General features: G+C 42.5%; 1 protein-coding gene across 4 annotated transcripts in view; it reads left to right on the top strand.

The window, feature by feature from the left end:
• The window catches only part of SEMA5B (sema domain, seven thrombospondin repeats (type 1 and type 1-like), transmembrane domain (TM) and short cytoplasmic domain, (semaphorin) 5B), a 200742-nt gene that overhangs the window by 146112 nt on the left and 40639 nt on the right, over positions 1 to 13991 (top strand). For all 4 annotated transcript variants that reach the window (XR_001411741.1, XM_014940038.1, XM_014940027.1 and 1 more), the window contains exon 13: positions 9901 to 10018. Coding sequence is in view for 3 of the 4 variants with exons in the window: in XM_014940038.1 (XP_014795524.1) it covers positions 9901 to 10018 (118 nt within the window). In the remaining variant the exon portion in view is untranslated. The remainder of the gene's footprint in view (positions 1 to 9900; positions 10019 to 13991) is intronic.

The raw sequence follows: 13991 nt of genomic DNA on the forward strand, positions 1-13991 counted from the left end.
GGGTTGAGATATCACATGGAGGATTGCTTTAGTGGTTATTGTTGTTTTCTTTTTTTTATTGCTTACGTAGTGCAAGATCCTCTGTAAAAAAGGAATGAAGCACTTGAATTTAGGATTGCAAAACTAGAATTACAGACAGGACTGGAACTGCTGGGGAACCTAATTGGAGGAATAATACAATCTGGGAAGAGATGTAAAATTTTCCCAGTTTCAGGGAAAGAGTGAATTGAATATCGGCTGAAAATCCTCTGACGTCTTCATCAGAATGATGATAGTTCTTCATAGGAAGAACAAGGAGCTATTGTTGGGTAAAAAGCATGGGAGAGAAAATGTTAAAAGAGGCAGGGGAGGGAACAAAGGAGACACTGTTGTTCTGTGGAGCCCAGCAACCGGCAGATTGCTGAGGTGATGTTGATGGCCTGACTGTTCATCAAAGGCCTCAAAAATCCAGCCCCTTCTTCTGAGCTGAGGATGTGGAAAATCTGGCCCAGATTTTGTTTTGAAAATCTTCTCCCTGGATCTTAAAAAATATTCAGCACACTGAACACCCTTTTAAAAATAGAAGCAAAAGGAGAGGTAAGAGCCTACAAAAATGTTGTGATAAAGCTTAATCATCAATTTCCATCTGCTTTGGCTGATATGGCCTCTCCAAAATTAAGGGAATTAGCTAATTATTGTACCACCAATAATGCTGAAAAGCTTTGGAAGACTTCATAGGCAGAAAGGAGAGCGTTCTGACCAATCTTTTGTCATCCACAGTATCCAATAATACATCAGAATAAATCACTAAACATCTGGTTTGACATTCTGGTTGCATTTAAGTAAATAGCAAGACTCCCACTGACAGAGAATGAAGACATCAAACAGAACCATGAGCACTAAAGCTCTTGGAAAGAATGAAGTTTGGTAGATGAAATGGATCTGTGTTCTTTAAATAGAAGTACAAAATTATACCATTTTCTCTATCTTGAAAACACATTTGCATCTGCTGTAGCAGGCAATTACTCCCATTTTCTTTAATGTAGTTGCTTATATATGTAAAGTTAAGCGCATCCATACTATTTGCGTGATATAGACCTTTAAGATTTGAGGGCACAGTTCAGGTCTAAGAAACCTGGATTTCAGGATAGCAGTTGAAGAACCATTTGAATGGTCTGGGAAAGGGAAGTGGCCATGTGTGTCTGCAACCAGAAAAAAAAGGAAGGCAAGGGTAAGTGGTAGTGCAGTGAGCAGGGGCATGTTTCCAGTAAGATGCCAGAGAGATTGGTTTTCAGTTTCATCTTATTTGACATTATCTTTAATGGCATGGAAGAAAGAAAATAGCATACTTTGGACATGACATTTAAGTATGAGGGAATCACAAATAACAGCGAGGAGAGAAATTCAAGGTGGGGCCAGTAGGGAAACCAGCAAGAAGCTGAGTTTGAGGAATAAGCCTGTGCTGAGGTTGTCGGTGTTTGCATCAGTGAAAAAGAGGACGGAGGATGAAAGGGTGGAAATGAGCTTTGCTACAAACCAGATGAACTATTGCAGTTTTTCGTATTTCTATTAAATGCCGAAACCAGTGGCAAGCTTTACATTCATTTTAAGCTGTCTGTACACTTTTAGGTTCCTGCTTTTAGCTCTGAACCATGTAAATGGTCCAGAGTGAATGGTACTGTGGCAGAAGGGGAATGTAGCAGTAGCCAGAGTCGGGGGTTATACGAGTGCTGAAACAGATGAAGGTCACTTCAGAAAAAGCCAAACAAAATCAGCTAATTTCAGGGCTCACTGGCTTTTGTCTCCTTACTATCCTGACTGGGGTGCCGATTTGTTTCGGGGGGCTTTGGATTTGCTAGGAGGGAGGAAAAAACAGGGAGGTTGAACATGCTGAGGGCTTTTTTTATTTGCTCCTTATTTTGAAAGTGTACTGCCAGCACGGCTTAGCTTGCAAGATCGGGAACAGTTTAGCGTATGGATCCCTTTACCTCTAGCGGGCTGGCTTGAGGCCAACTCAGATCAATGATGTCTAAAAGTCATTACCATCTGATGCCTGCTAGGTGGGCTATGTGAAATTAGTTTCAACACAGTGGCGACTGACAGGAAAGCAGGTAGTTTTCTTGGAATACGTAATGTTAGGATGACATTGATGCTATTGTTATACAAACAAGATTAATAACTAAAGCTACCAGCAAGCCCCAGGGCAGATATCCATTGCATCTGTCAATTCTTGCAATTTGCTACTATTATGTCATAAGATTTGTATTCTGGGCAATGGTCATATTCAGCGACGTGGCTGTTGATGCAAAGAGCCTACAGCCTCACTGCTGCCATGCCTGGTTTGCTTCATGTCTCAACCTTCCATTCAGTATTTGCAGTGTAAAGCACGAATGTGCCCAATGTTAATACTAAATGAATATATTGCTCCAGATGCATCATTAACTTTTTATTAGGAGATGTGCAGTTTTACCCATTTGGGGAGGAGAAAGTACCTGGAGCCAGAGCAAATTTGTTATTGTTGGTTCAAGTTTAAATTTAAGTATATATAAGTACATAAAATATGTATGGGTTGTAGAAAAACATAATATTGTACTGTCTAGTGTCTTTTACTATGTCAAAATACCTAAGTACTGTAGATCTATGGGAACACTCTGGTCTGCGAAGGGGTAGGGCTGGATTTCAAGAATATCCATTTACTTAAGTGATGTTGTCTCTTGTTAAAAAGTGGAATCGATGTTTGATGCTGTTTTTATAACTACAAGGAAAAAAGAAATGGAGAATATGTTAGCAGGACCATTTTGCCCCTTATGCATTGTTAAAATAGCCCTGCATTGAACAAGAGATGTGTTAGATCCTCAGGGTGTAGTAGATGGTCTAATATTTATTTGCCTTTTCCAACACACATTAATCTACAAAGGTTCTGTCTAGTTGAATCTACATCTTGTTGAGCAGAAAATAATTACCCAGAGCTTAACAAAATCCAGCTTTCACAAAGGAGCTGCTTGACTATGGATTACTTTGTGCAGCCTGGGTGACAACTGTAGACCATTTTCGGGTTGCTTTATCATCACTCACATTTCTTTCTAAGTTTTCTGCCTTTGCAGTTTTTGTTCCCTTCCTAAATACCCATTTTATCTTAAATCATCAGAATCTTGCAGAGGCTCCTTAAAGCATCTGCCTGTCTCCCTTGCAGTGGATTTGCTCTTCCCTAAACCACCCTTTTCCCCTGCATGCCTCTACGCCACCAGACTACAGGAATTTGCCATGTTCATACAGAAGCCTCAGATCTGCAACCACAGAGCACAAATGCAGTAGCAGAGCACATCTTAATCTGACAGCCGCCTCCAGACACTGACTGACACAGGGCAGAGACAGGCAATAACACTTGAGCGCGCTGATTTGCCCAAGCTGCCTTTCCAAAAGGATGTCTAGTCCCCTCTGCCTCTTTCCATATGGCAGCCCTGGAGGGCATGTTTTCTTAAGGCTCAAAAGCCTGCTGAGGCTAGGAAATGGTTGTGCTTCAAAATCCAGACAAACACGCCCTGCATTCAGGAATTCCTTCTGGCTATTCCTTTCATTAGGACTTTAATAGTATCCGAGTTTTCTTGTGGATGACTGATCCCATCACTGGTAGTCAGAGGCCCTCTGTACTTCTGTTTTTATTAGAGGTCAGTTTTGTTTGGCACAGTGACAAGAGTTTCTAATAGTGTTTGTGGAGCAACATGTTCGTTTTTTTTAATAACCTGCTTTATTGATGTAAACATAAATCCAGATTTAATCAGAATTTTTCTCAGGATGGCATTAATCTTCATATTTGAATAAATGCAATGTTGTTTTATTTCACAGCTTTAAAAATAAAAATAAACACCTATCCAATAAAGAAGTCACTGTTGCTAAAAGATGATGGAATGGGATGTCAGAAAGTAACAATTGGAATAGTTTGTTGTGTAGATTGTGCAAGGCCATAATCTATAAACCACAATTGATTAAAGTGATATTGAAAATGGTAGGGCAGGAGGTGAAAACTAGCAGCAAGGTCCCTGATGTGGAAAGGAAAATGAGGTGAAACTGCCTCTGAAAATCTTCTGTCTGTGCACTGCTTCTTTTAGATAAGTTACATGTGTTTGGCTCATCAATGGACTTCAGTTTTAGAGGTTGTTTTACACCCTGGATTTAATTTATGCATCCAAAACAAATCATGTGCAGAGCAGCAATCACCGATGCTAAGCATGTGTGGGTGATAAATTACACCCGCACACAACACCCGCACACTTCTCTGCCTCTGCATCCAATATCAAATACCAAACCTTGTCTGTCCAGATTAACATCAACTGTAGCCCTCACAGTGGTGGTACCTGTGAGCTGGCGTATGCTATTCCTGAGCAGTGCCCTGCTCCACAAATAGCCCCATTAATTTCTTATGAAATACGTGGCTACTTGTCTTGAGGAAAGGGCAGTAGCATCTGGCATGGACTATGTTGCATTCACCAGCTGAGAAATGAAGCTGCTACTTGACCAGCGTCTGACTAAAGCAGCTCAGTTCCACTTGGCTTCTCTTCTCAGTGAGGAAAGATAATGGATTTGTACAGATCACTAACTCATCTCTGCAGTTTGAATTTTTAAAGGTATCAAAATTGGAGGGATTGTTTGAAGGTCTGGTGCTTTTTTTTTTCCCTTTCTAATCTTATTTTCTTAAGCCATGAACATCCTTTTGATTCTTACTCTTCTCTTTTCATGCCATCTGGCTTTAGGGAAGACACAAGTCCGCTCTTCCTTGCATGGGCTATTGAGGTTGTCAGTAATTATGATTTGGTTGGCTGGAAGCTAATATGATTATTTGTTTAGTTCATCCCCTCCGCAGGTTGATAGCAATGGGACAGTAAGCTAACCTTGTCAGGAAATGTCTGTCTGCCAAACACAGCCTCGTGCTTCCAACAAACAGACACAGCTAAAACCCCCTTAGTGCTCGAAAAGGGCTGTTCCTTTAGAGTTACCTGCTCAAAGAGGGCAACAAATTGCACACGGTGTGAAATTCTGAGGTCTTATTCCCCAGAAAGAGCAAGGGGAGGTCTTGTGCTGCCTGTGCTCCTGAGGTGCTGAGCACAGTGCCTTGCAGGATCAGGCTTATCAGTGTTTGCCCCACACCAGTTGATAGCACTGCTGTCTCTCTGCCTCTAACAAGATAACTGGTGGTGCCCATGGGGGTTTAAAGGACTAGGTGCTGTGATAGCTATTGTATTTCCCTGGTAAATGTAATGTTCGCTGCAGGTTCCAAACTCATCAGCAAAATTGCAGAACCCTCTCCTGGCAGAGTGGCAGGGATTTGGTGGCAAATGCAGTTTGAGAAGAGAGGTTCTCAGTCTTTGGGTCTAGAGCTCTGCCTCTGCAGGTTATCGCATCCTGTCATTCCGTTCCCACTTGCTTTTAGTCGTCAAAAAGGAGTGAGAAAGAGGTAAATGAAAAGAGAGGAAACAAAAACTGGGAAAGCAAGCATGTCCTGGCAGATGAGAGGAGCAGAGTCCTTCAGTGTGAATGCTCTGGATGACAGTTTTGTGGCTTTTGGTACAAAATGGCATGTTTTTGTGTCTTCTGTCTGGTAGTAAGAATGGGAAGAAGCTCTAGTAATTCATTCCTTTGGTCTCTTAAAGCTTAATCTCTTGGGTCTGGTTCTATTGATTTGATGATCCATTTATTACACGATCTAAAGCTTTTTAACTCTCTGGGAAAAATGACCAAAAGATGAAGTTATCTAGACCCAGAGCAAATTAAAGTGGATATGAAAAACTTTTGAACTACAGACATTTAAGCTTTAATGAAGATTCTGAAAGAAGACTTAATTCAGGCTATTACAAAAAAATGAGATGTTGGGCAGGACCAGCATCTTGGAAGCAGAAGCCTTTTTACAGCACATGCTATTCATGAAGGCTCAGCAGCACCAGGCTTCAAAGGCCCTGTAAAAACTCTTTTGAGTCGTAGGTAAGAGTTTCCATTGACTTCGGTGGGCTGTGGATAACGCTCCACTTGCAGAGTCTTAATCCTTTGTGTTATCCCAGATCACTGCTGTAGAAATGATTGCAACAGCCAACAACAGGGAGGCTTACAGCTCCCAAACAGCAGGCAGCAGGTGAGCTCTTATGAGTAAGATCTTATTTTCATGCAAATGTCCTTGGTAAGTGAGAATAAGGAACCAGAGAGAAAAATACCCTGGATAAGAAATACAAATGGAATTGTTTTTCAATTGAGTGTTGTCAGTGTATGCCTTTATGCCTCAGATAAGACATTTATTGCGAGGCAATGAATTAAAGTGAATTGCTATTGATAGTAATGCCCTGTCTTAATAAATCCAACCTCTTAGATACCTGTCAAGAGGTATTCTTCCTCTGTCCTCGCTGAATGTGCTACTGTTAGTATATGGCCAGAGGGGAACTGGGAGTATAGACCGTGCGGTATCATCACCGTCTTACTTCCACAAGTATCCCACTTTGTGGGATTTCATTAACTAGGTCATTAGCATTAATATTGCCAGTGTTAACCTGCTATGCCTGGGTAATCTTCTGGGATTCTCTCTACCTATGTGAATTATGATGGGAGACAATAGTGTGTCATTACTTTTTTGAGGCTTTCCCAGCCTGCCAGTGGGGAGACCTAAGTGTGGTGTTCCCTGTATGTGTGGTATGAAATCTGGTCCCACTGAGCCTGTGGCAGAAGTCCCATTGCCTTTGAAACATCAGAATTTCATTATATCATGTAACTCCTTTGTATCGTATTTCACAGTATTTACATAGTGCCCTGCAAGACTTTGCGTCCCCCGGCCTGTGTGAAACTTTTCAGTGGTGTCATAATACAAAATGGTATTTACATGTAAACATTTCAATCTATTTTGTGTTCTCAGCATAGGGAAATGCTATGATATCTTCACATTTTCCACACCATGGTGCCTGATCTACTAAGAATGACAGCATCTTTCTGCAGCATTTTGATCTGTGCATGCATGTATGCATACATATATTTGTATTTTAGTGTGTGTTTGCTGGTGTGGTTTTATCCTTTAATGACATAAATAAGGATATATATTCTAAAGATATTGTAAGGATATAAATTAGGGTGGATTTTGAAGTGTTCACTGGAAGTATTTGCCAGAAATGTTGTTTTCTTGCATTAATGCACATTGTAAGGCTTTTCCTGCTTACAAAAGGGGAAAAAACTGCAGCAAATCGTGTGTGAGTAAATACATTCCTCCTCACCCTTAAGTGTATCGCTGTCAGCTGATATAATAGGTTTCTCACCGGAGCTGAGGCAGATGAGTGGGCTCCAAATCCTGAAGGGAGGCAGACAGCATAGCTATTTTGTTTTTAGATTTCATATGGCTTTGAGGGCCTGCCGTCAGACGGGGAGAAGTCCTGGGCTTTGATGGTTGTTAAATTATAGAGTGCTCGTTTTGACAACCCAGCGGAGCCCGGGCTGGGTAGGAATTCATTACACCCAGGATGCAGAGTGCAGGAATGGCGTGGCGTGGCCGTAGCTCCCTACCAACAAGCGCCGTGCGGGGTTTTTGCCAGGGCCCATCACCATGGCCTTCTGGCGGCTCTGCAGCTCGGTTAGTGATGGCCCGTCAGCTGGGGGTCAGCGGTGGCGGCGGGGGAGCGCAGGCTGTGATTCATTGAGTGCACCGTTAGGGATCTGTAGCCCGGCGCTGGCGGCCAAGAGCAGCACATTAGCTCCATGACATACATTATGATAGTGCCAGCAAAAGTGGTCAGTGCCTAACCGGGATATATTGCAGCCCGCGGAGTGGCTGAGGGCTGCAGCACAGAACATATGGAGATTATTTCCTGAATTTATGCGGCACATGTTTTCCTATAAATTAAATTCGGGGAAAATGTGTATCATAATAGGGTGATGCTTGCAACAGCCTTCCCTGTTATGAATTACAATGACCTCTCTCAGCTCGCTGGGTGCCCAGTGAAATGGCTTCATGCAGTTGGAAACAATAGCATGTACGTGGTGTCGGGGTCTGAAAGCCTGGCCAAAAGGCTCTCTAACTAAAAGCAGGGCTTTTTTTCCTCCCTCTCCCCCCCTGTTGCTTTCTTCTTATTCTTATTCTTCTCTCTGGGAACTGCCCAGTTTCCTCCTGAAGGGCTGAGTTACCAAGAGGCTGGGCAGATGCCCCCGTGTCTGCTCCATCATTAACTGGGTGCTGCCCCAACTGAGGGGCTGCTGGATGGCAAGGGCAGCTCTGGACGTGGCACCAGCCCCACTTCGTGGACGAGGGCAGTGTGGGCTGCCAAAACAGCAGGATAGGGGTCCTTAGTGAGAATAATGAGCAAAGCAGCGCATGTCCCTTCTGTGCCCTTGGACTGAGGATCCCAAGTCTTTTCTAGGCAAATATTTGATGTTCTGTTGCCTGGGGCTGGGACAAAATCATCTTTGCCTTTTTCTTGGGTGTGTTGAAGCAGCTGAAGGAAAAATGTAGTAGAGACAGTCATTGTAACTACCTTCCCAAAGCATGAAAGATAAAGTTATGTTCCTAACAACTCTGCGTGTGAAATCTTTAGTAGAGGAAATGTAGGAGCTGCCATGTAGGACCAAACTGGAAACTCATAATTAAAATATAAATATATACACATGTGTCTGTGTGTGTGTCTATATATATGCACACAAATGCATACATATATATATATAAAGCAATGGGTACCAGACAGTCGAGGGTTTGCTTTGGGGCAAATTGCTGTGGAGTCAGAACAGACTGATCGAGTGTTTTCAGCTGTGCTTAAGGGACTTGCTTTTTCATTTGCGGCTGATTACAGGCTAATAGGATTTCAAAGATTTCTGGGAGGGAACAGTTCACATCTCATTGCATTTGATTATTTTTTTTTTTTTGACGTTTCTTTTATCATACTGATACCTACCCTAAGAATAAATTTTATTACTCTCCTGTTTAGCTTCTTGAACCGAATTTTTCCCCTTGGTCCCTTGCTGCTGCCTAATTGGCAGTTTTCAAATCATTTGAGACTTTTGGAAAGATCCTATCAGCCTTTTGTGCGATAGAAGAGAATGGATCACTGGAATAAAAAATCATCTCGCAAATCTTTTTAAGTTTAGTCCTCTCTTCTTCGTCTTTCACTGATACATGCGTGATGTAGCTTGTACTGTTATGTTTTCTTAATGAAAATTAACAATCTGAAAACAACTAATGGGAACAACCAGTACAGCTGAATTTTATGGGTACAGACTAATTCTGTAACTGTCCTTCTCTGTTTAGTGGCAGTACTAACCTTACTTATTTTTCTTTAGCAGCTCACATGTTGGGAACACACACTTAGCCTGTAAATATGGATTCAGGAGGAAAATGAATACAGCAGTGTTCAAAGCAGCCAAAAGCTTAGAAATAATGTTCTGCTGTGACTTTTCCAAACTGACATCTTGATGTTGGGATTATAAATGAAACCATTGTTCCAGCAAAGGCCAAGACTAATAGAAAGCCTTTATTACTGGTCCATTGGCTAATTCTGCTTGTCTAACCCCTTTGGATGGACACAGTGTCAGAAAACATACTCACAGAGGTTGCTTTGTGTGAGATTTGGCCTGCTGAGTGATTACATGGGGCCACAAAGATATCTCAATGACAAGTGTTCTTTGACTAAAATTTGTAAAGTCATTTTCTTTCCCTAGGCCTTGGAGAGGAGTGAACTGATTTTTAATCTACAGCTTCTATGAGTGATACTTGCTTTGTGTTCTATCACCCTTCTATTCAGCTGTTCTTCCCTTCCAAGCAGGTAAACCTCTGCTTAGAAGAAATTGTTTCTTCTGCTGAGCCTTGGTGCGGTTGACAGCTGTCATATACAAGCACTATACTTGAATATGTGTCCTTAGAGCTAGACAGTCTTAAAGAGCTTTAATCTTTTCTCTTTGCACATGCAGGGAATGCCTAGGAGCCAGAGACCCCTATTGCGGCTGGGACAGCAAGCAGAAGCGATGCACCACCATTGAGGACAGCTCCAACATGAGCCTGTGGACTCAAAATATTACTGAGTGCCCAGTAAGTGGGAGGAGTGGAAATATTTTATATAAACTGGTGTGTGAGTGTGTGTGTACATGTAGAAGGGAGGGAGAATGTGAGTATGTGGCAGCCTGGTGAGGACTGGCTGTTGGGAGAGCACGGAGAGTCTAATATCTGTGCACAGCCACTTGTTTAGAGCACAGAAACCCCAAATGTATTCATTGGCTCCAAAAGGGCCATCCCAAAGCAAGCATTCGGTCCTCCTCATACCCACCCATGCCTTAAGAGGATTGGATCATGCTGTTGGGTTACTGCTGAGAACCGTGTAAGCCCCAGATGAAACTTGAGCTTTCTCAGGGTTGCTTCATTTCCTTGGCTTCCAGGCAGGTCGGGGAAATAGGAATAGTTGATGTACAGCATCCTCAGGCAGCATCCAGTTCATTTTCCACTTGGATCCCTGAGCTTGGCCCAGGAGGCAATGCTGGTGAAGAAGTGTTGTGCTGGCAGGAAGAGGCATCTAGGGAGCAGCAGAGAAACAGGGCATGTATGGATGGTTTGCCGAGGGGACAAAATGATGCACTATGTACTAGAGAACAAGAGGGAAGGGGAGAGTATGTCCAAGAGAGGGAGCACGAGAGAAAGAGTGTTCAATTCTAACCTTAATTTAGCAAACCAAAGCATGGGTGGGCAGGAGGAGGACTGGATGCAAGCTTTGGGATGCCCCTTTTGGAGCAAACAAATATATTTGGGACCTCTCTGCTCTAAACAAAATCTATGTGATATTTCAAGGAGATGCTCTTCTTTCCTTGCTCTGGTCTCCATGAGATGCAGCAGCTAAAAAAATGTGTCTGTCCTTGAATCAGTTTGAGTTGGCTCTCCAGCTCCCTTCCCACCCACCCATCCTCCTCTGATGACAATATCCAGTTCCTGGCTGTGATCCCCAGAAGCCGTCTGGCCAAATTTAATTCCTGCTGCTTGAACTGTACCTGTAAGGTGGCTGGGGAGGAAAACCAGTCCTGTTAAATATATAGAGGGGGAGGAGAAATTCTCATTAATGTCCATCGTTATTATCTAACGTCAGTTAGCATGTTAATACTGCTAAGTCCAGTAGAGAGAAAGAAAAGACTGGATGGGTTATATCTTCAGTATGCTATTTCTGTCTGGAGGTGCTGGGATGTTTATTCCCCTTATCTTCCTTACTTCTCAGATATTTTCCCAGGAAATATTAGTCATTATTTCAATCCATCCTCAGCTTGGCAGGCTTAAGTTTTTCACTGCTGGATTCAGAGGCTTGTGTGTTTATAACCCTCCTGTGTTGAACTGGGATGCAGTGCTTCTTGATTGCCCATGCTGTTATCTTGTCCTGCTTAATGCCTGTGTCTGTTGATAGGTGTGTGAGGTGTTAATCCTCTAGTTTGAACATGTCTGCTGCGGTGCACGCTAGGGAACAGGCTACTCCAGATCATTGTTTCAAGGTCATAAAAATCCAGTGCAGAATATTGAGGAGCTTTGGCTGTTCTTGGGGTGCTAGTTTTACATTTGTTTTAGCATTGCCATTGGAGATTATTTTCCGTTTAGGTGCCCTGATTCTGGCACATACATCAGCCTCATGCTCTTCAATTGATGAGCTGCCAAGCTGTTTAAAATCCACGTGCAAGTGAATTCTTTCTCGTCTGCTCCTTGCTGAAATGAATTCACCTCTGGCATGGAGTGGGATGGCTCATGTAAGCACCTACATCAGCAATATCCAAGTATTTCCTTGTGTTCAGTGCAGGATAAAGTTTGTGGTCAACAGAGGCAAGAATCTAGGGCAGGATGTGCAAATAACCACCGGAAAGGTAGGGGAATGCAGTGACCCAATGTCAGATTTCACTGTTGAAAAAGGCCTGCCTGGGAGGTTAGCTGGATGAGTTACTATCTTAAGAAGTCCTGGCTTTTCTCACCCCACTTTCCTGGGCTGAGCACCAGGCTCTCAGCTGTGCTGGTACAGCTGTATGTGAGATCACACTTAAGTGTGACATGGCGTAGATTAAAAGCACCCCTCCCAAATAAACTTTTCCTAACCCAGATGTCAGTGAGTTCTTCTGCAACCTAGCCCACAAACAGATGTCCTGGCACAGCTAAGAGAGTGGCAAGCAGCAACTTTTAAAGCCTCAACTGGCATATTATTGAATTATATCCTACAGGGGCCAGGCATTTGTATGAGTCAACCACAACACTAACACAACTTGATTGCGGCTCTTGTGCAAACATGCTTGTTCAGGGCTAGTCTGAACATCTTTGTACAGCACTACATTGTACCACAGATTCCCACTCTCCAGCATTAATATTAAGGGACCTTAGATAAAGGGTTAATTATACAGTGTTAATACAGTACCTTGGGCAATGGTTAATATATATTATTAGCAGGTAACACCCAGGAGCTCCAAAAGGCTGGTTGCTAAGGTTGCAATGTCAAACACTTTAATATTAAGAAGTGATAGGGCACAAATTGCACATGCTGTTCTTCTTCTCCCTGTCTGTGCATGTGCTGTATCAGGGAGTCATGAATACATGATTGCATGCTGTTTCTTCCTAGGCTTGGGTGAAGGCAGTGAGGTGCCTTTTGGTTTTAGGAAAACTGAAAAAAAAGCACATCCTATTTTACAATACCTTACTGATGCCAACATGAGCCACCAGCAGGAAAAGAACTTTAGATATGGCTAACAAACTCCATTAGCCAAACTCATGGAGTCATTGGTGGTGGTGTTTAGCAAATCAAGAATCGAGTATTCCCAATGAAGTGTGTGGTCCTGCTTATCCCGAGCCAAACGATGTTCTTCCTCATAGGTTTTCATCCCAGTCCCACTCTCTGTGTCCAGAAAACCCTTATCTCAGTCATCTGGCATCTGCTCTCTGCCACCCCATTTTCTTGCTCACCAGTACCAGTCTCCCCACTCCTTTTTTGGGGTGTGTAGAAGACTTGTACCCTGCTCTCTGTTCCTGGGGGCTCAGCCACTCAGAGCTGCAGTGGCTGGGATGATCCTGCTCTGGCCCACACTGTACGGTACATAGAGGACTTCAGGTGCCAAGATCAAAATCTGTGACTCTCTGAAAACTGCAGATATTCCTCTCCACCTGCCGAGGATTTTATACCCTAGACAAATCTGAATCACTTTTCATGGAAATCGTGTTACAATGACATAAAGTTCAATTCCTTGCTCTGAACACTGGCTTGTTTCAAAGCAAAGGCTGCTACTTATGGACATCCTTTTTCCCTAGATTTGATTTAGAAATGTTTGAAATATTTTGACTGAAACTTGCAAGAATTTTCAGCTTCTATCAGACAGCCAATGTGGAAACTTCCAGCTGAAATAACTGAAACTTGGCAAAGTTATGAGCAGTTTACTTCTAAATCCTAAGAGGAAGCATAGATGAGAACAAGGAACGCTTCCAGCCTTATCTGTAATATCAGAATAAACATTGAAAATATCCTGGCAGCAAGGGGTAGGAATGGTCAGTCTGAATTTTTACATCCTGCTCTTGAGCCTTTAGATGGTACAAGGAAGATTATGAAAAGACGATGCCTCTGGGTGGAGTATGGCAGCTTACAAAATATGAGAACTCTGGAATTGGTGATATCAGGTGAGAGAAGAGCATTTGATCACAGATATTTTAAAAGATGTCCCCCCTGTCTGATGGGCACTGTGTTGGCTACAAAGGATTTGCCTTGTAAAGATAGTCCTGAAAAAGATCAATGCGTATGAGTTTTTATCCCACATCCCAAGTTTGCTCTTTTGAAGATATTTTTATGAATTTTAAGATGGAACGATAATCCATATGTAATTTCTTAAGTATAAAAACTTCCCACACTCACAACGTGACATGTTTATAAATCTCAGCATTTTGGTTATGGCTGCTTATTTGTTTAATTTTTGGGTTGCTTCCCAGTATCACTTACGAGCCAATAATTATTTGTCAGCTTTTTTTTTTTTTAATTGAAGCCACGGGCCATATCATACCATTGATTTCT

This window comes from Calidris pugnax, unplaced genomic scaffold (genome assembly GCF_001431845.1).
Source record: "Calidris pugnax isolate Ruff unplaced genomic scaffold, ASM143184v1 scaffold21, whole genome shotgun sequence".
NCBI classification, from domain to species: domain Eukaryota; kingdom Metazoa; phylum Chordata; class Aves; order Charadriiformes; family Scolopacidae; genus Calidris; species Calidris pugnax.